We start from the raw sequence: 22,167 nt of genomic DNA on the forward strand, positions 1-22,167 counted from the left end.
CATTTAAAATACACCCGCTGTTGCGAGCTCTCAGGGAGACCTGGAGGTGGACATGTAGGAGACGCCACTTCTCGGCCCGGGTATCACCTTGGTTGTCGATCCGTAATAATCCGGCCTTTCTACCAGGCCAAGGGGGTGGAATATTTCGCAAATGGGAAAAACAGGGAATAGTGTACTTAGCACATATTGTGACAGAAGAAGGGAGAATATATTCATATCCTGAGCTTCAACAAAAGTATAAGATATCGGGGAATAATCACTTTGCATACTATCAATTAAAACATTATTTGGCCTCTTTAGATTGGAAAGATTTAACGGAGGATGTGGTGGAAGTCCTGTCAGAGGATTTCACCCTAGGAGCCCAGCTTGCTGTTCCCTTAAAGTTTCATCAGCAGCAGCTTAAAGATTCAACGGCTGAGCTAGATTACATGGGGTTGGCACGAAGGTGGTCACGGGATTTAGAATGTACGATTTCCCCCGAAGTTTGTAAAATGTACCTGCAATCTTTGTACAGACAAAGGTTATCAATACCGCAGAGAGAGAGGTTATATAAGTGGCTCCTAAGAACCCATATATCTCCAAGTAGAGCATTTAAGGCTGGATTTGCGGAAAATGGGAATTGTCCAAAATGTAATTATGAAATGGCCTCACTGGGACATATGTTCTGGAGCTGCAAACAAGTAGAAAGATTTTGGAAACGGGTGGGGCAAGAGGTAGATCGGATTTGGAACTGCACTTTTATTAGAGATCCACAAATACTATTCAATAACTTTAGATACACAGCAACACCTCCTGAGGGGCTCAAAGCGTTTTTACGTATTGGAGTGTACTATGGCATTAATTCAATTTTGCAGTTTTGGAGAGGCAAGGAGGAGCCTCCCCTACAGGTGTGGCGGGGTCAAATGCTTAAGCAAATGCGAGTTGACCGGTGTGGAGTCCGAGAGATAGATAGTACACCGGGCCAGAGGTTCAGGGCACAGTGGGAACCAATGTGGGAGACCCTGACACCTAGAGGGAGGAGTTATTTATTAAACTTTTAAAACTGCTACTGCATTACATTGAACATGTGGTCTTAGGGGTGGAGAGGGCAGACTATGAGATTAATGTGAAACCCCATTTAATGCAGACAGTGATAGGTACTTAACCTATTAAAATAGGCCACCAGATTCATAAAGAGGGGTTTGGAAAGACACATGTGACAAGCAGGCCTTCCCATACTTTCAATGATGGGGGGGCACATTTGGATACACACACACTGGTTTAGAGAACATAACGGCCTTAGACTCTGCCGTTTAAACTTGTTTCTCTTGGATATAAGTTGGATGAACAGAGAAAGGTGTCAGACTCTGTGTAAAGTAAAGGGATGGGGTTGGGACGGGGGAAGGGAAGGGGAGGGGGGATTTGACAAGTATTAGCTATAATTTTGAGGAAGGGGAAAGGGAGGGATTCCACCGAGTCTATAAGAACACAAGGTTCGGTGGGGAGACACATGGGATGGGTGGGAGGGAGAAGGGGAGAAAATGTTTTAAAAGTTTGATGATGGATGATGTTATGGTTTGTAAGATTGGAAGTCTTGGGGTAACACTGTGTGTACTCATGACTATTGTTGTGATAATATATGTTTATCATCAATAAAAATGTTGAACAGTATGAGCAATGTAGTTTGAGTGTGTACAGTCATTGTAGGGGGCGCGGGGCCTCTAGCATATAATTGTGGTTTCTCTATCCATCTTGATCTCAGGATGGGAAGCATTGATAGTATGCTTGGGGGAGGAGGGGGGAGTTTACAATGGATATGCGGGAGGGAGGGGATTTTGCCAGGGAGAAGAAGTGGGGAGATATAACAGCATGTAATGATTGGCTGAATTGTATTGAGACTGTGGGGAGCTGCAGAGAGTACGCCAAAGAGGAGGATTCCCCCGGGGGGAGGCTGGGCGCCCCGGGGCAGAAGTGGCAGAAGTATGAGCTTTTTATAACTCATTTCTGGGATCCTGGCTAAGCCACTGGGACACGTGGTCCATATTGTCTCATGGAATGTGGGAGGAGTTACATCCCCCATAAAGAGAACCAAAATTATAGCCGCTTTAAAAAGACAGATAGCAGATATAATATGCTCACAGGAGACAAGACTCTCGGCAGAGGAGCTCTTAAAATTGCAAAGACAATGGGTGGGAGAGGTTTATAGTTCACCAGCGGCGGGATTGAGGGGAGGAGTAGCTCTTTTATTTCATAGAACTTTGGCATCTCAGACAAAACGTTTATTTAAGGATTCAGTGGGACTCAAAATTTGCAAGGCAGAGACATGCTGCTGGTGACGGTATACGCGCCAGTTATTTTTGATAAAACCTTTTATCCCCGTCTACTGGCAGAGTGCCAGCAATATGAGAAGCTACCACTGATAATAGCTGGTGACATGAATCTGGTGTTTGACACTAGAGTGGATCACTCAGGTTGTCTGGGAGGACAGGCGTCTTCCTGCCCCTCGGGGGTAGAAACTTTCTGTACAACGCTAGATGTGGTGAGCCCTGGAGGTTCTGCATCGTGATGAAAAAGATTATACACATACTTCCTGAGCCCACCAGACGCTTGCACGCCTTGATTACATTTTTCTGTTGATTTTTGGGTCGATTTGGAACCAACGCCCCCTTACCAACAGGCCCCTGGGTGGCGTTTCCCAGTATACTTGTTTCCTTCTGCAGATTTTTCTAAATATTTACAGAACAAATGGCAGGTCAATGTGGTGGCAAACCAGGGTCATGCAGATGATCCAGTGCTGTTCTGGTCCACTGCGAAGGCAGTGCTCCACGGAGATATCATTGCTTATGTTAGTGCACATAATTGGCATATTGTACAGGGAATTGTGGTCCTCGAACGTAAACTGAGGGCTCTCAAACGTAGCTACGTGCGACGTCCCTTTTCTTCCCTCTTTGAAACTCTTATAGCCACTAGGGTGGCCCTAAATAGCTTGCTGCACGAGAGGACTGAGAGAGCGCTTATATTGTAAACATAGGTTTTATAAGCATGGGGAGAAGGCTGGGGGACTACTGGCGCATTTGGTAAAATGGAGCCGCAAAACGCACTTTATACCTACATTACGCAATGAAAAAGGGTCAGTCGCTATTAAATTGGATGAAATCTCCGAGCTTTTCCTCCACCACTTTGCAGGCTTGTATGGATCTACCCCAGAGGAAGATAGGGAGGAGGCAAACATACAAGCATATTTAGAGGCCTCGGGTATGCCTGGCTTGCCCCCAGACACAGTAGAATCTTTTAATCAACCATTGCCGGCAAAGGAGATACAGAAAGCGATTAAATCTTTTAAAACTTTTCTTGGCCCCGAGTTCTGATAGGTTTATGGGGGAGTTGTATAAAAGTTTGCACCATCAATTGCTAGGGCCCCTTTTAGACTATTATGATACTGTGGTGGAGGTAGGAAAGTAGCCCCTTTTCTAATACTGCCCTTATTAGTCTTATACCCAAGCCGGGCAGAGATCCTACTCAGCCGCACTCATACTGGCCAATCTCACTAATAAATGTAGACCTGAAAAAAAATATATATATATACTAGTAAAAAAGGCCCGTTTCTGACACAAATGAAACGGGCGCTAGCAAGGTTTTCCTCGGAGTGTGTATGTTTGGGAGAGTGTATGTGAGAGTGACTGTGGGTGAGAGAGAGAGTGAAAGTGTGAGTGTGTGTGTGTGAGAGAGAGAGAGAGTGAGTCTGGGTGTGAGTGTGTCTGTCAGAGTGTGTGTGTGAGAATGAGAGTGTGTGCGTATGTGAGACAGTGTGAGAGAGAGTGTGTGTGCGCGAGAGTGTGTGTGAGACACAGATTCTCTGTGAGAGTGAGTGTATGAGACCAAGTGAGTGTGTGAGTGATTGTGTGACACATAGAGAGTGAATGTGATACAGTGTGAGACAGAGTGTGTGAGAGTGAGAGTCAGAAAGACATTGTATGTGAGAGAGAGAGTGTGTGTGTGACAGAGATACCTCCCTTCCTCTCTCTCTCTCTCTGGTGTCAGGCCCCCCCCTCTCTCTCTGTTGTCTGAGATTCCCGCCACTGCACCCAAGCAATTGGTGTGCTGGAGGAGGGGGAGAGAGAGAGTGTGTGTGTTGGGGGGGTGGGGTGGGGGGGATGTGTTGGGGGGGGGGTTCAGCTTGGAAGAAGAGGGGTGCGGGGGGTTCAGGAAGCGCTACCAGATGTGAGTGAGAGAGTGAGTGTGTGTGCGGGGGGGGGGGGGGGTATCAGGAAGCGCTGCCAGATGAGAGAGAGAGAGTGAGTGTGTGTGTGTGTGTGTGTGGGGGGGGGGGGGGTTCAGGAAGTGCTGCCAGTTGAGAGAGAGAGAGAGTGAGTGTGTGTGTGTATGGGGTTTCATGAAGTGCTGCCAGATGAGAGAGAGGGCGTGTGTGTTGTGTGGGTATGTTGGGGGGGGGGGGGGTTCAGCTTGGAAGAAGAGGGGTGTGGGGGTTCTGGAAGTGCTGCCAGATGAGTGAGTGTGTGTGTGGGGGGGGGGGGCGGTTTATTAAGCATTGCCAGATGAGAGTGTGTGGGGCGTGGGTTCAGGAAGCACTGGCAGAAGAGTGAGAGTGTGTGTGTGTGGGGGGGGGGGGAGGGTTCAGGAAGCGGGGCCAAATGAGAGTGAGTAAGTGTGTGTGTGGGGGGGGGGGTTCAGGAACGGCTGCCAGATTGAGTGAGAATGTGGGGGGGGGGCAGGGGTTTCAGGAAGCGCTGCCAGATGAGAGAGAGTGAGTGTCTGTGTGTGTGTGTGTGTGTGTGTACGGGGTTTCAGGAAGCGCTGGCAGATGAGAAAGAGAGAGTTTGTTTGGGGGGGGGAGGGGGGTTCAGGATGCGCTGCCAGATGAGTGAGAGAGAGTGTATGTGTGTGTGTTGGAGGGGTGTGTGGGGGTGTGTGTGTGTTGGGGGTTTCAGCTTGGAAGAAGAGGGGTGTGTGGTGCTGCCAGATGAGTGAGTGTGTGTGGGGGGGGGGGGCGTTTTATCAAGCGTTTCCACATGAGTGTGTGTGTGTGTGTGGGGGGGGGGGTTCAGGAAGCGCTGCCATATGAGAGACTGAGTGTGTGTATGTGTGGGGGGGGGGGTTGCCAGATGAGTGAGTGAGTGTGTGGGGGGCAGGGATTTCAGGAAGCGCTGCCAGATGAGAGAGTGTGTCTGTCTGTTTGGGGGGGGGGGGGCGTTGAGGAAATGTGGCCAAATGAGAGTGAGTGTGTGTGGGGGGGGTGTTCAGTAACCACTGCCAGATGAGTGAGTGTGTGTGGGGGGGGGGCAGGGGTTTCAGGAAGCGCTGGCAGATGTGAGAGTGTGTGTGTGTTGGGGGGGGGGGCGTTGAGGAAGTGCGGCCAAATGAGAGTGTGTGTGTGGGGGGGGGGGGAGGGGGGTTCAGGAAGCACTGCCAGATGAGAGAGAGAGAGAGTGAGTGTGTGTGGTATAGTTCAGTTTTGTGTGTGGGGGGGAGGGGTCCTGCTTTGAAGAAGAAGAAGGAAGGAAGGAAGCGCCTCCTCAGTGCGATGCCCCCCCCCCCCCCCCCGCCGCCATCGCACCCACCATCGCATAGTTTTGCTGGCGGGTGACCCAAAATCCCGCCAGCAGAAGTCCTGTGTTGTCTGCTGAGTCTCACTCCAGCGATCTTCGGTGTTGCTAGTCTGTGCAGGGCAGGGTTCTGTGCATCTGACGTCCTGCACGTGCAGGACGTCAGACGCACAGAAGCCCTGCCTGCACAGGCTAGCAGCAACACCGAAGATTGCTGGAGTGAGACTCAGCAGACAACACAGGACTTCTGCTGGCGGGGTTTTGGGTCCCCCGCCGGCAAAGCAACGCGACGGTAGGTGGCTTGGGGGGTGTTGCGGGGAGGTGTTGCACCTCCTGCATTCTGTGGGAGGGGCTTCTTTTGAACTGCAGCTTTGGGGGGTGCGGGGGGGGGGTTTGGACTTGCAACATTCTGTGGGCGGGGCTTCTACTCCGGAGCTTTGGTGGGTGGCTTGGGGGGGGGGGGGGGGTTGGATGTCGAACACTGGTGTCCGGAGTCTTTTGGACTCCGGAGCTTTGGAGGTGGTTTCCCTCCAGATTTTTTTCCACAGGTGGGTCGGGAGGTTGGTAGGCTGCATTTCCTAGGCTGTGATCCCTTCCTTTAGTTTACTGTTCTGAAGACAACGTTCTGACGTTTGACGCGTGGGCGGGGCATGGGTCAGTGGAGTGGCTTCACCACCATGAATCCACGAACCGTTCAGGGTGTCTGAGTGACTTCAGAACGTTGTCTTCAGAACGTTGAGGGTGAGTTTTATTATAGTAGATATATATATATATATAGATATATATATATATTTTTTGTAACATTTGCACCCTGCGCTTTCCCGCTCATGGCAGGCTCAATGCGGCTTACATATTTTATACAGGTACTTATATTTGTACCTGGGGCAATGGAGGGTTAAGTGACTTGCCCAGAGTCACAAGGAGCTGCCTGTGCCTGAAGTGGGAATCGAACTCAGTTCCTCAGTTCCCTAGGACCAAAGTCCACCACCCTAACCACTAGGTGCCCATATTACCACAACTAATTGAGGAAGATCAGATTGGCTTTGTGCAGGGCCGCCAGTCAGTGATTATTGTCAAAAAGTTCATCTTCAATGAAATCAACCAAAGCTTTACACATCATGAACACTTGGGCAGATGCATTTCGATTGAAACTGAATGCAGAAAAAACTCAATGCCTGATACTTACCTCCCAATACAACACGAATGAATTTACCGCTATAAACACACCAAAACTAAATCTTCCAATTTCAGAAACTTTAAAAATCCTTGGAGTCACTATTGACCGCCACCTAACACTTGAAACCCACGCAAACAACACTACTACTACTACTACTACTTAGCATTTCTATAGCGCTGCCAGGGTTACGCAGCGCTGTACAAGTTTAAACATGGGGAAGGACAGTCCCTGCTCAAGAGAGCTTACAATCTAAAGGTAAAAACTATGTAGTCAGTGTAGGTATCAGGAATGGGAAGGTGGTTAGGCACCAAAAGCAAGGGAGAAGAGATGGGCCTTGAGTAAGGACTTGAAAATGGGCAGGGAGAGCGCATGGCGTATGGGCTCAGGAAGTTTGTTCCAGGCAAAAGGTGATGCGAGGCAGAAGGGGCGGAGTCTGGAGTTAGCGGTGGTGGAGAAGGGTACAGAAAGGAGTGATTTGTCCTGAGAGCGGAGGTTACGGGTGGGAACATATGGGGAGAGGAGGGTAGAGAGGTAATGGGGGGCTGCAGATTGAGTGCACTTGAAGGTCAATAGGAGAAGCTTGAACTGTATACGGTAGCGGATCGGGAGCCAGTGAAGCGACTTGAGGAGAGGGGTGATATGAGAGTATCGGTTCACGCGGTAGATAAGACGTGCGGCGGAATTTTGGACAGATTGAAGGGGGGATAGGTGGCTAAGTGGGAGGCCAGCGAGGAGAAGGTTGCAATAGTCAAGACGAGAGGTAACGAGCGAGTGGACGAGGGTTCGGGTGGTCTGTTCAGAGAGGAATGGGCGAATTTTGCTAATATTATAGAGGAAGAAGCGACAGGTCTTAGCTGTCTGCTGGATATGGGCAGAGAAGGAGAGGGAGGAGTCAAAAATGACTCCGAGATTGCGGGCTGAAGAGACGGGGAGGATGAGGGCGTTGTCAACAGAGACAGAAAGTGGGGGAAGAGGAGAAGAGGGTTTGGGTGGAAAGACAAGGAGCTCAGTCTTTGCCATGTTCAGTTTCAGATGCCGGTTGGACATCCAGGCAGCGATGTCTGAAAGGCAGGCCGAAACTTTGACCTGGGTTTCAACTGTGATGTCGGGAGTGGAGAGGTAAAGCTGGGTATCATCAGCATAGAGATGGTACTGGAAACCATGTGATGAGATCAACGAGCCCAGGGAAGAGGTGTATATCGAGAAAAGAAGCGGTCCAAAGACAGATCTTTGAGGGACCCCAACAGAGAGCGGGACGGGGGTGGAAGAAGAGCCATTAGAAAATACTCTGAAGGTGCGTTGGGAAAGATACGAGGAGAACCAGGAGAGGACGGAGCCCTGGAACCCAAATGAGGACAGTGTGTCAAGAAGTAAATTATGATTGACGGTGTCAAAGGCGGCAGATAGGTTGAGGAGGATGAGGATGGAATAGTGACCTTTGGATTTGGCAAGGAACAGGTCATTGCAGACTTTAGAGAGTGCTGTTTCTGTTGAGTGTAGTGGGCGAAAGCCGGATTGAAGCGGGTCGAGGACGGCCTGAGAGAAAGTCAAGGCAGCGGCTGTGGACAGCACGTTCAAGTAATTTGGAGAGGAAGGGTAGAAGAGAGATGGGGTGGTAGTTGGAGGGACAGGTGGGGTCAAGTGATGGTTTTTTGAGAAGTGGTGTGACTACAGCGTGCTTGAAGGTGTCAGGGACACAACCAAAAAGATGTTCTTCTGCATGTGGAAACTGAAAAGAATAAGACCATTCTTCCCAAGATCAGTCTTCCGCAGCCTAGTGCAATCACTCGTACTCAGCCATCTCGACTACTGCAACTCACTATACGCAGGTTGTAAAGAGCAATTACTGAGGAAACTTCAAACAGCCCAGAACACAGCAGCCAGACTCATCTTCGGGAAACCAAAATATGAAAGTGCGAAACCCTTACAAGAGAAGCTACACTGGCTCCCACTCAAGGAACGCATCACTTTTAAAGTATGCACACTAGTCCACAAAATCATTCACGGTGAAGCCCCAGCCTACATGTCTGATTTAATAGACCTACCACCCAGAAACGCTAAAAGATCATCCAGAACTTTCCTTAACCTCCACTTTCCTAATTGCAAAGGCATAAAATACAAAGTGCTGCACGCGTCAACCTTTTCTTGTATGAGCACGCAATTCTGGAACAAACTACCACGAAACCTGAAAACTATCTACGAACTAACCGACTTTCGCAAACTATTAAAGACCCATCTCATTTGAAAAAATCTATCGAAAGGATCAAAACACATGAAGTCCACACACACTGTTAGCAATGCATCAATACATTCTCTTATGTACCCTTATCCCCCGGAATTTTAACACATTTAAACCTTAATCTACAGGAAAAAAACAGAAAAATATTATACCCGAACGTTCTCTTGCTGTTGTTCTGTTGCCCTATCAGTATCCGTTGTTCTTCTATTGTTCAGTCGTTCTTCCTATTGTTTTACTCCTCTTAACGATACTTGGACTGTGTTTTAACTCAACTCCTCACAATGTAACCATAATCGTGTTGTAACAGATTGTACTTCCATCATTACAATGTATTGTAAGCCACACTGAGCCCGCAAATAGGTGGGAAAATGTGGGATACAAATGCAATAAAATAAAGATACAGGGTTGAACGAAAGGTGTTCCCTTCTAGTTGTCAGCTTAGATGCAGAGCGGGCTTTTGATCGTGTGTTATGGTCCTCCTTATTTGCCACGCTAAGATGGATTGGATTTCAGGGTTGGTACCTGCAGGCAATTTTAACACTGTACTCTGCCCCTAGTGCGGCACTGCTGGTGAATGGAATTAAAACTTCTGGTTTTCCAATTGGACGGGGCACACTGCATGGATGCCCGTTATCTCCTCTGCTGTTTCTCCTTACTCTAGAGCCTCTCTTGTGCAGAATTCATGCAGCGGAGGAGATAGGTGGGGTTCGTATTCGAGACCACACGAGTAAGGTACTGGCATATACAGATGATCTATTACTGACTTTGGAGGACCCACAGCGCTCGCTTACACACCTGTTACAGGTTATTGAGGAATATGGAATGCTGTCTGTTTTTTGTCTAAATTTCAATAAATCATTGGCACTTCCCTTGTCCCCGGAGATCACTCGAGATTGGAGGGGGCAATTTCACTTGCAGTGGGCCTCTCGGCAGATCAAATACCTGGGAGTCACCATTCCAGCAAATCTGCAGAGGATATATGATAAAAAATGTGTTGCCAACACTGTGCACTGGTTGCGAACCTGGGCATCAAAACCTCTATCCTTGATGGGGCAGATCTCACTGTTCAACATGATGCTGGCTCCTCGTTGGCTTTATGTGTTCCAGATGTTACCTTTATTTCTAAAATGATGGGAGGAGCATCTGTTGAACAAGGCCATCCAGATATTCCTATGGGGAGGGAAACGCCCCAGCCTTCTGATTTTTGCTTTGCAGAAGCCCAGGGCACATGGGGCACTGAGGCTCCTCAATATATGACATTTAACTGTATCATGTTCCATGAGACACATAAGAGATTGGCTGACAGGAGTGCGCACCTTCTCAGCTACATCAGTTGAGACCACTCTTTTACTCAAAACACACATCAGTTGGCTCTTGCACACTATTCCAGGCAGATCAGATTCTGTGATACATCATAACTCACTCTTTATTTCAGCTAGAGCTGCCTGGAGGTGGTTGTGTAGAAGGCATAATTTCTCTGCAGCGGCCACATTATATCTGGCGATTTGATGGAATCCTGACCCCAGTGGGCACAACTTTCTCTGATTTTGCTTGCTGAAGGAATCTGGGAATACATTATTTATACCAATTGATAAATGAGGAAAGGAAGCTAAAACCTTTGGCAGAGCTGCAGAGGTAGTTCAAGCTGGACCATAACGCCCATTTTGCCTCCATGCAATTGCATCATTGTTACTAGGCTAGGCTGGATGCATTTCTGCGGGGATGTATGAGATACTCTGAACTTAGCTCTTACTTTAGGATCTTGAAATGTTGTCCCTCTGTGATACCACCATAGATATCTGCAAGAGGATCTGGATTTTAAATAGATTGCACAAGCCTGGAAGGTAGAGCTGGCAGTAAACCTGACAGAAGAACAATTTAAAAATCATGTTTTGACTGTATCACGTTGTTCAGCTTTTACACGCTTATGGGAACTACAATATAGATTTGCACTTCGCTTGTATATTTCCCCGTTTCGGGCGTATCAAGCGAAGTTTGGCTCATCTTGAGGGTGCCCAAAATGCTCTAAGGATCCCGCTACGCTGAGCCATATGTTTTGGTCATACCCCAGGATCCTTCGATTTTGGTCACAAATATTAAGAGAAGTATATGGCTATTGGGGACGCCGGGTCGAATTGCACCCACTATTATTGTTTGATGTATTTCATTATCTTAAACCTGCACCTCCGGGATTTAAACAGTTTATGCAGCAAGCCACCTGGATAGGAAAGAAAACCATATTGGTGTTCTGGCGGGAGCCCCTGGCCCCTACAGTTGGGATGTGGTGCACCCTCATGATAGGTTTGTTACAGTTAGAAAGATGTGGTGTTGGGAGTGCCACCCTTTCTTCAGAGGGGGGGCAGGCGTTTCCAGCAGATCTGGGAATGTTTTTGGAATACCTTGCAGCCTCAAGCATGAAGCAGAATTTTAAACCAGCCTTAAGGTACTACATAGACCTCTTCCTAATACTAAGGGAGGGAGGGATTTGGGGTGTTGGAGGAAGGGTCGCGTGGAGGTGGGAGGATGGGGGGAGGGGAAGGTTGGCAATATTGTTGAGTTGTTGAACATTTATTGCCATTATAAAGCAGACTTTGAATGGCATAATAAAGATGATTTAAACATAAAATTGTGTTATATACTCAGGTTCCCTTGGTCTAATATTACAATTAGTTTAAAGATCAGAAATTATTCATATTGAGATATATGCAGTAAGAGCAAATTGGGGATGGGGTTGAGAAATGCTTCACATCACTGTAAATGTTCTAATGTATTGCTTTGTAAGGTATTTTACCTGTATTGTGCTGACATCATGAGTACCGAAGCTCTGTTACAAATGTTCTTAGCTGTGTTAATATGCACTGCTGTCACAGTATCATATTTAATTTTGCTTCTCTCCAAGTTTACTTTATTGCTCTGTTTGTTATGCTGACATTTTGGTCATTTAACTATTTTTCTGTTAATTCAATATGTTAGGTCAGTCTATACCTGTTTTATACTCTGTTGTGTGAATTTCTTCTTACTAGTTAATAATAAATAAATCCTCCCTTATCCCCATATATAACAATGCTTTCTAGTACAACAAATTAATTGCCAGTTTTGAAATAGCAAATATGAAATGATAGTCTGAAGCCTTAGTACAGGAGCCGTAGTGTAAAAAAACAAATATATATTCTTAATTTTAGGAGACCTTGTTCCATCAATTAAGCCCAGTGCTGGTGAAGAATCTGTTGCAAATCTTGATAAACTGCGCTTTGCAAATGGAAGCATGAGAACATCAGAACTGAGGATCAGTATGCAGAAGGTAAAAAAAAAAAATAGAGAAATGATAAATATAGCCTTGGCACCAACAATATGGGTATCTGTCTGCAACTCCTCTTTTTTCTATTGTATTTCTCCTTTTTTCTGTTGAAGGCAGCCTGTAGCTAGGGAGTCCCATAGGTGAGGATTATACAGTCCTGCTTGTTCTTGTAGAAAACAATGTTACTTCATGAACAGCAGACCTTAAATCCTCACAATCCCCCTACCTCCTTAGAGTTGTATTACTCTAGCTAGAAATGGACTGAGAAGGTTCCATGTGACAGCAGCAAGTGGGAACAGGCATGCATTTGTGGTAAATCTGCCCAAATCTTCAGGGCTCTGTCAGTGATAACACTGATATATATTTGTTTTTTCCTTCCTATAATATACCTCTCTTTATTTGTTCCAAGGCTGCATTTTTTTTTATCCTAACAGCCTTTCTTTGGTTCATAACTTTGTAGTGTCCCCAATCCCCACGTTCCTAACTTTCTCTCTATTCGACACTTGTTGGTTTACTCTTTCCCTCTTCAGTGTCTCTTTTCTTCTCCCACTTCCTCCCAGTATCCCCTGCTCTTTCCCCTTCTATAATCAAGTTATGTATGTTGTAATTACCTCTGTTGTCGCTCCTTTTTACAACATTGAGAAATCAATTGATTTTGTGTGATTTTCAACATATTTGTTCTAAAGCATTTATTTTGATCTACCTTTTAGACAATGCAGAGTCATGCAGCAGTATTCCGTACAGGTTCTGTGTTGAAAGAAGGCTGCGAGAAACTCAGTTCTGTTTTTGACAAGTTGGATGACTTGAAGACATTTGACAGAGGTGTGTTAAAATATTCTTCCATCCCTAAAATATTTTGCACGTATATCAACACAGTTCTAACTTATTGCACTTCAGATTTGCTGTATCAGACTTTTTGTATTTGGGATACAGGGGTATATATTGAAGCTGTATTCATTTGATTTTGATTTTCTTCTGTTCAGCCTGTTACTGTATAAGTCTTGTGTTGTGTTTAATGATTTCTGAAAAAAAAAATTCTTCTATCCTCCTCTATGCTTAGGTTGACTTTTTTTTACCATCCTTCCCTTTGTGCTGAGATGTTCACTCTTCTTACACCTCTCTTTGAAAAGACATTTTATATTATAGATGTTAAAACCTTTACTGCATCATTCTGTTTATTCCCTTGCTGCTAAAATATGACTTTTGTCCAACTAGAATATCAGTTAAGGTACTCCTGCATTGCTTTAGTATTAAATTAATGTTCTTTGGAGGTTGTGACACCTTTTTGTGGATCAACATACAAGCAGCTCATAGGTGATGATGCATGTGAGCTGATAGATTTTATCTAAAGATGGTATTAACATCAGTGGAGTGGCCTAGTGGTTAGGGTGGTGGACTTTGGTCCTGAGGAACTGAGTTCGAGTCCCACTTCAGGCACAGGCAGCTCCTTGTGACTCTGGGCAAGTCACTTAACCCTCCATTGCCCCATGTATGCCGCATTGAGCCTGCCATGAGTGGGAAAGCGCGGGGTACAAATGTAACCCCCCCCCCAAAATTATATATATATATATATATATATATATATATATATATATATATATATATATATATATAAAAAGTAGACCCTGCTATTCTTGAAGTAGGCTCTAAAAACTGTAAGGCAGCACAAACAGCAAAGGTGATCCAAGGAATGCAGATCAGACAAGAATTTATCAAACCAAATGTATTGAAGAGGGACCTAACTTGGCCAAGTTTCAGCTTTGCCTTCGTCAGCAGTCTACAAGAATACATTAATATAAAAACAGTTAAAAATAACAATCCAAAAAAGTACAGAAACATATAAACATAAGAAAACAATAAAATATAAAGAATGCAAAAATATCAAACATTAAAATAAATTACCACCAAGTTCTTCCAAACAAAACCAAAAAAGGTTCAGTAGAAAGGCTCATCATCCTGTAAATGAGCAAAATAAACAAAATTGAAGGTGGTCTCCTCTTACGTTAAAGTATCTAGAAAAGGCAGGAGATCCTCTATATAAATGATAGGCGTGTCAGACTTTGTCATTAATAGTTAAACCACTCTCTCGTGGTTTGAGGAAAAAGGCCTCAAGAAGCCCCCCAGCTTTTGATTTTAGCTACGGAGGCTAGACTGCTTCATCACTGGCCCAAAACCTCATGGTATTTAACTTTTATGTGGCTCAATTGCTTTATCCCATCTAAAGAGTCTATTTAAATGGGATAAAGCAATTGAGCCACGTAAAAGTTAAATACCACGAGGTTTTGGGCCAATGATGAAGCAATCCAGCCCCCGCAGCTAAAATCAAAAGCTTGGGGGCTTCTTGAGGCCTTTTCTTCAAACCACGAGAGAGTGGTTTAACTATTAATGACAAAGTCTGACACGCCTATCATTTATATAGAGGATCTCCTGCCTTTTCTAGATACTTTATTTAACATAAGAGGAGAGCACCTTCAATTTTGTTTGTTTTGTTCATTTACAGGATGATGAGCCTTTCTACAGAGGACTATAACTGATTACTTCAAGTAAGCCTAACGTCAGTTAATGGAGACTGTATACTGTACGTATAATAATAAACAGTACTGTACATATGTTTATCAGATGTCAAGCTTCTTTGGGTCACAACTGTTAAGTGCATGCTCCGGTTAACTGCATGTATTTCTTTGGTCCCAGACCCTCTCATGTAAGTGGATTGCACTGTGTGTATGTATATATATATAAAGATGACAGAGCATTCCTCACTGTACAATATTAACATGAAATAAATACAATAAACTCAATTAGAGACACACCTCCCTTCAAGTAAAAACCTTAATTGAAGGACATCCTTAAAAAACATACTTATTACTTAGTAAGAAAATCAAGCATTTACAAGGAAATCTTAACTGAAGTGGCCCCAAGTGAAATCGCATGCTGGTGTAACTCCTAGAACTGTTTCCTTCTAAGCTAAGTAGTCCTGGAAGCATCTGGAAAATCTGAATTTTTCCTCCATAGAAATTAGTGTCCCGAGCCTTAAAGTAACGTTTCATAACAGCGTCTCTGACCTGATGAAAAACGAATGAAACAATCAGAGTTGCTCTAGATTTTATATCTTTCATAGGTGATTCTAACATCTCGGATATATTCAAAGCTTCTTGGTGAACAACTGAATTACTAAGTCTAGTGGATACATACCTGACATCAAAATCCCTTTTGGGAAGTATGAACTCCCCCTCAAATCACAAGTCAGGAACCTTGGAATACAGTTAGATTCAGCACTTACTCTGATTCCCCAAATCCAAGCAACCTTCAAGTGCTGCTTCTACTATTTGCGACAGCTACGCTGCCTCTCTCCTTAGATCGAGAAGGTAAATCTTATCCCAGTTGTCCATGTCATGGTAACATCAAGACTGGATTACTGCAATGCACTATACAAAGGGCCTGCACCAGCTCCAATTGATTCAGAATGCAGCAGCAAGACTCATAGAAGGTTGCGGGCGACGTGACCACATCACACCATTTTTTAAAAAACTTTATTGGCTACCAGTGCAATACAGGGCTAAATTTAAAATTCTGTCTGATCTTCAAGGCCCAGAATATCTGAAGAATAGGACAATCCTCCACACACCGCCAAGGACTCTAAGGTCCTCCCAAGGACTTTCACTAACTACACCCTCTCCAAAAGACATTACACGATGTGATACCCAGAAGCGAGCCTTCTCCGGAGTAGCCCCCACACTCTGGAATGCATTGCCTGAAAGGCCCTGCTTAACAAAAGACTATCTGTACTTCAGGAAGCAGGTGAAAGCTTGACTCTTCAAGCCTTTAATGGAAGAAGTAACTAACTTGTTAGTCTCACTCACACACACACACACACACACACACACAGAAGGATTGACTCGGGCTGCACATACTGCAGCGGGACATGTTATTCCACTCCTAGCCTAACTGAGATAATATTTAACCATTTCTCTAACCTCATGTGCAACTTTCTTCAAATCGGTCACCTTACTTTCAAATTCTTCCTACTTTATTACTCATCTATATGTTACAACTTTGCCTTACCCTTCACTACCAATTATAATGTTCTATTACGTATTGTGTTGAAATTGCAAGTAATATGCCATGCCATATTTTGTATTGTTGAATATTTTTACTGCTGTAATTGCCTATTGCTCTTGTTTGATCTATTTTTACTGTACACCGCCTTGAGTGAATTCCTTCAAAAAGGCAGTAAATAAATCTTAAATAAATAAATAGGCAAATATAAATGTTTGCAATGATGGTGCTGTAGTCCAAGGATAACCACAGCTGGTAAAAAGGAAGTCTCACTTTCCTACAGGAAATGGCTGAGCGGCAAGTAAAGCACTTGTTGCGCCGCCATTTCGGGGGGGAAGCGTTACGTTCCAAGACGTATGAAGAGAGGCTTGCTGACCTGAACATGTATACCCTGGAGGAAAGGAGGAACAGGGGTGATATGATACAGACGTTCAAATATTTGAAAGGTATTAATCTGCAAACGAATCTTTTCCGGAGATGGGAAGGCGGTAGAACGAGAGGACATGAAATGAGATTGAAGGGGGGCAGGAAGTATTTTTTCACGGAGAGGGTGGTGGACGCTTGGAATGCCCTCCCGCGGGAGGTGGTGGAGATGAAAACGGTAACGGAGTTCAAACATGCGTGGGATATGCATAGAGGAATCCTGTGCAGAAGGAAAGGATCCTCAGAAGCTTAGCTGAAATTGGGTGGCGGAGCAGTTGGGGGGAAGAGGGGGTGGTGGTTGGGAGGCGAGGATAGGGGAGGGCAGACTTATACGGTCTGTACCAGAGCCGCTGATGGGAGGCGGGACTGGTGGTTGGGAGGCGGGAAATACTGCTGGGCAGACTTATATGGTCTGTGCCCTGAAAAGGACAGGTACAAATTCAAGGTAAGGTATACACATATGAGTTTGTCTTGGGCAGACCGGATGGACCATGCAGGTCTTTTTCTGCCGTCATCTACTATGTTACTACCTGTTGAGGTGGTGGTATGGGCTCCTATGGTAACCGGGCAGCATGCAGCACTGCCCAAATACCACTGGGCGCACTCCGGTGCTACAAAAATAAATAAATTTTTTCTAGTGTCGGAAATGATGGCATGCTAGGGGTGGGAAGTACTGCCAGGCTGCTACAGTAAGCCTGTGTTGGGTTTACCGCCGCTTACTAAAAGGAGCCCTTAGTATCCAGGTGTTTAGCAGACAAAATATCTGATTGTGGAAAATTCAAAAAACACAAATTAGGACTCAGATGAAAGTTTATATTCTGTATTTTTAATGTAAGCCACTAAAACCAATATTTCTCAACTTATTTAAGTCAAGTATTCCCTAAGGCCAACAAATTTCAACCAGGTACCACTGCGCTCTAATCTCACTTTCTCTCTCTCTCTCTCTCTCTCTCTCTCTCTCTCCCTCCCTCCCCCTCCCCCCCCCCCCCCCCCCCTCCCCCTTTGCTTTATCCTCTTCTTCTCATCCTGAGTCAGCTATGGCAGTGGTAAAAATACAGCAAAAAAGACCCTTGGAACTGTTTTTCTGCATGTGACTCTGCTAGCTTTGTTGGTCCCACCCACTCTGATATAAACTTCCTGAGCTGGAGGCGAGGCACCAGAAGACCTAGCAGTGGTACATGCAGGAAAAGGTTCTATGTATGTACTATTTTTACTGCTGACACTGCTTCCACAGACTTGAGAAGGCAGCAAACTCGGCGGTGGTGACAGTGGGCGAGAGGGAAAGAGGAAGCAGCAATCCCATCAGCGTTGGCAGTAGCCAAACAGGGATAGTTTCTTAGTGGATCGAAAATAAGTTTTTCTGCCCGGTTCTGTATAGGTTGACTCTGTGTACCTCTTAACATGAAAAATTTGTGTATCCCTGAAACTAACCAGGAAGAAATGCAAATTGATTTTTCACTTTCATATTAAAGTACTGTATTTCTTTTTGTTTTTATTATATACTGCTCTTCCAGTATAAAATAAAAATGTCCAGTGCCGTTCACAACATTCCAGAAAGCAAAGGCAATATCAGAAAGCAATTACTGTTTAATAATAACTCTTTATTTAGGATGCTGGAATAATGCAATTTTTTTTCTGTGCAAAATCACTAAGGCTTGTTCTGCTTATTAAACAGATTTTAATTTTGATAATATAATTCTGTTTTGTGTAGGTATTGTATGGAATACAGATTTAGTGGAGACCTTGGAGCTGCAGAATTTGATGCTGTGTGCCCTTCAGACTATTTATAGCGCTGAAGCTCGGAAAGAAAGTCGAGGTGCTCATGCCAGAGAAGACTACAAGGTAGAAATATGAAAAAACTAGAGCAGCACAGTAACCCAGTGGCAGCACTTTCCACTAACATGCAAGAGATCCAGATTAAACTGGTCCTTCCTTCTACTTCTCAGGCAGGGTTATAATCTCTCTTATCTGCACTGGGTAAATCTCTCTTATCTGCACCCTTCTCCTCCACCGCTGCCAGACTCTGTTCCTTTTATCTTGCTGCACCATATGCCTGGAATAGACTTCCTGAGCCTGTACATCAAGCTCCATCTCTGGCCGTCTTCAAATCTAGGCTAAAAGGCCACCTTTTTGATGCTGCTTTTAACTCCTAACCCTTATTCACTTGTTCAGAACCCTTATTTTATCATCCTCACTTTAATATTCCCTTATCTCTTGTTTGTCCTGTTTGTCTGTCCTAATTAGATTGTAGGCTCTGTCGAGCAGGGACTGTCTCTTCATGTTCAGGTGTACAGTGCTGCATACGTCTAGTAATGCTATAGAAATTATGAGGAGGAGGAGTAGTAGTAGTTATAAGTGCTAGCCAGAGCAAAACATTGGAACCTGTTGGCATATTCAGGGTGTCTGTGCACCAGATTGTAGTGGAGAAGAAAGCTGTAATATTCCCCCCCCCCCCCCCCCCCCCAATAAACATAAATGTTCATTAGCTGGCCTATAAGGGGAAAGGGAATATGGGAAAACCATACCATACCTGGGTGGGAAGATAAAGAAATTTACTTAAAGTGCTGAGAGTTTGTGACCCCCTCAAGTATAATAATGAAAATGACAAGTTTTTAACCTTGCAACGATAATTTAATTGAAACCAGTTTTTTCTTATGCAGTAAAAAGGATATATAGTGATGTGAATGTTTTTCCCACTCCTGGTTTCCTGTTATTGTAGATACAGTGGGGGAAATAAGTATTTGATCCCTTGCTGATTTTGTAAGTTTGCCCACTGACAAAGACATGAGCAGCCCATAATTGAAGGGTAGGTTATTGGTAACAGTGAGAGATAGCACATCACAAATTAAATCCGGAAAATCACATTGTGGAAAGTATATGAATTTATTTGCATTCTGCAGAGGGAAATAAGTATTTGATCCCCCACCAACCAGTAAGAGATCTGGCCCCTACAGACCAGGTAGATGCTCCAAATCAACTCGTTACCTGCATGACAGACAGCTGTCGGCAATGGTCACCTGTATGAAAGACACCTGTCCACAGACTCAGTGAATCAGTCAGACTCTAACCTCTACAAAATGGCCAAGAGCAAGGAGCTGTCTAAGGATGTCAGGGACAAGATCATACACCTGTACAAGGCTGGAATGGGCTACAAAACCATCAGTAAGACGCTGGGCGAGAAGGAGACAACTGTTGGTGCCATAGTAAGAAAATGGAAGAAGTACAAAATGACTGTCAATCGACAAAGATCTGGGGCTCCACGCAAAATCTCACCTCGTGGGGTATCCTTGATCATGAGGAAGGTTAGAAATCAGCCTACAACTACAAGGGGGGAACTTGTCAATGATTTCAAGGCAGCTGGGACCACTGTCACCACGAAAACCATTGGTAACACATTACGACATAACGGATTGCAATCCTGCAGTGCCCGCAAGGTCCCCCTGCTCCGGAAGGCACATGTGACGGCCCGTCTGAAGTTTGCCAGTGAACACCTGGATGATGCCGAGAGTGATTGGGAGAAGGTGCTGTGGTCAGATGAGACAAAAATTGAGCTCTTTGGCATGAACTCAACTCGCCGTGTTTGGAGGAAGAGAAATGCTGCCTATGACCCAAAGAACACCGTCCCCACTGTCAAGCATGGAGGTGGAAATGTTATGTTTTGGGGGTGTTTCTCTGCTAAGGGCACAGGACTACTTCACCGCATCAATGGGAGAATGGATGGGGCCATGTACCGTACAATTCTGAGTGACAACCTCCTTCCCTCCGCCAGGGCCTTAAAAATGGGTCGTGGCTGGGTCTTCCAGCACGACAATGACCCAAAACATACAGCCAAGGCAACAAAGGAGTGGCTCAGGAAGAAGCACATTAGGGTCATGGAGTGGCCTAGCCAGTCACCAGACCTTAATCCCATTGAAAACTTATGGAGGGAGCTGAAGCTGCGAGTTGCCAAGCGACAGCCCAGAACTCTTAATGATTTAGAGATGATCTGCAAAGAGGAGTGGACCAAAATTCCTCCTGACATGTGTGCAAACCTCATCATCAACTACAGAAGACGTCTGACCGCTGTGCTTGCCAACAAGGGTTTTGCTACCAAGTATTAGGTCTTGTTTGCCAGAGGGATCAAATACTTATTTCCCTCTGCAGAATGCAAATAAATTCATATACTTTCCACAATGTGATTTTCCGGATTTAATTTGTGATGTGCTATCTCTCACTGTTACCAATAACCTACCCTTCAATTATGGGCTGCTCATGTCTTTGTCAGTGGGCAAACTTACAAAATCAGCAAGGGATCAAATACTTATTTCCCCCACTGTATGTCACATTGTATGGTTTCTGATCTTTAAATATAGACATTGAGTAAACACGTCACAGTTTTTAAATTATTACATCATTTATTTAAGGAACTAGGGGGGGTCTTTTACAAAGCTGCACTAGTGTTTTTAGCTCATGGGAAAAATCAGTTGGCGGTAAATGCTTATATGCCCATAGCAATATAATGGGTATCTCAACGTTTACCACCAGCTGATTTTTACCACAAGCTAAAAACTCTAGCACGGCTTTGTAAAAGACCCCCTAAGTTATCTTAACACCCATTTCACAGATGTGAAAAAATAACTGCCCCTTGGTTATTCAGTCAATAGATTCAGCGGATTGAACACAGCCAGTCTTGATTGTAGCCATCCATGTTGAATCTTACCATGAGAATGAATTTAGTTACCACAAAGGTTCTTCAGGAACACTATGCCACAATCAAAGGAAATTCCAGAAGATATGAGAACAAAAGTTGAGATATATAAATCTGGAAAAGGTTACAAAGGCTTTTCTAAAGCTCTTGGATTCCACTGAACCACAGTGAAAGCCATTATCTCCAAATAAAGAAGACTTGGAACAGTGGTGAATCTTCCTAGGAGTGGTCTGCCTGCCAAAATTATTCCAAGAGCACAGTGACAATTCATCCGGGAAGTCTCAAAACATCCATGAAGAATATCCAAAGAACTCTTCTAGCCTTGGCTAAGGTCAGTACTGATAATTCCATAATGAGAAAGATACTGGGCAAAAATGGGATTCATGGAAGAGTAGAAAGGCAAAAACCACTGCTATTCAAGAGTAACATCAATGCTCATCACATTTGTTTTAAAAAAAAATGCACACCTGAATGATCCCTAACCCTTTTGGGATAATTTTCTTTGCACAGACAAGTCGTCAGTGGACAACATAGGTCCCATTATGTCTAGCATAAAACAAATCATAACAGCATCATACCTACAATCAAATGTGGTGGTATTGTGATGGTATGGGGATGCTTTGCTGCATCAAGATGTACTGACTGGACGTTCTCCTTAAGAATTTTCTGGTACATCTGTCATGAGCTGACGCTGAAGCTTGATTGGGTTATGCAGCAAGACAACAAACCTAAACACCATAGAAT

At 44.6% G+C, this 22,167-nt stretch overlaps 1 protein-coding gene across 1 annotated transcript in view; it reads left to right on the forward strand.

Annotated features, from left to right (window-relative positions):
* Positions 1 to 22,167, forward strand: part of SDHA (succinate dehydrogenase complex flavoprotein subunit A) — a 213,106-nt gene that overhangs the window by 153,066 nt on the left and 37,873 nt on the right. The window contains 3 exon segments of the mRNA XM_030209736.1: positions 12,142 to 12,260; positions 12,968 to 13,079; positions 18,448 to 18,578. Coding sequence (XP_030065596.1) covers positions 12,142 to 12,260; positions 12,968 to 13,079; positions 18,448 to 18,578 — 362 coding nt within the window.

This window comes from Microcaecilia unicolor, chromosome 1, assembly GCF_901765095.1.
Source record: "Microcaecilia unicolor chromosome 1, aMicUni1.1, whole genome shotgun sequence".
Lineage (NCBI taxonomy): Eukaryota > Metazoa > Chordata > Amphibia > Gymnophiona > Siphonopidae > Microcaecilia > Microcaecilia unicolor.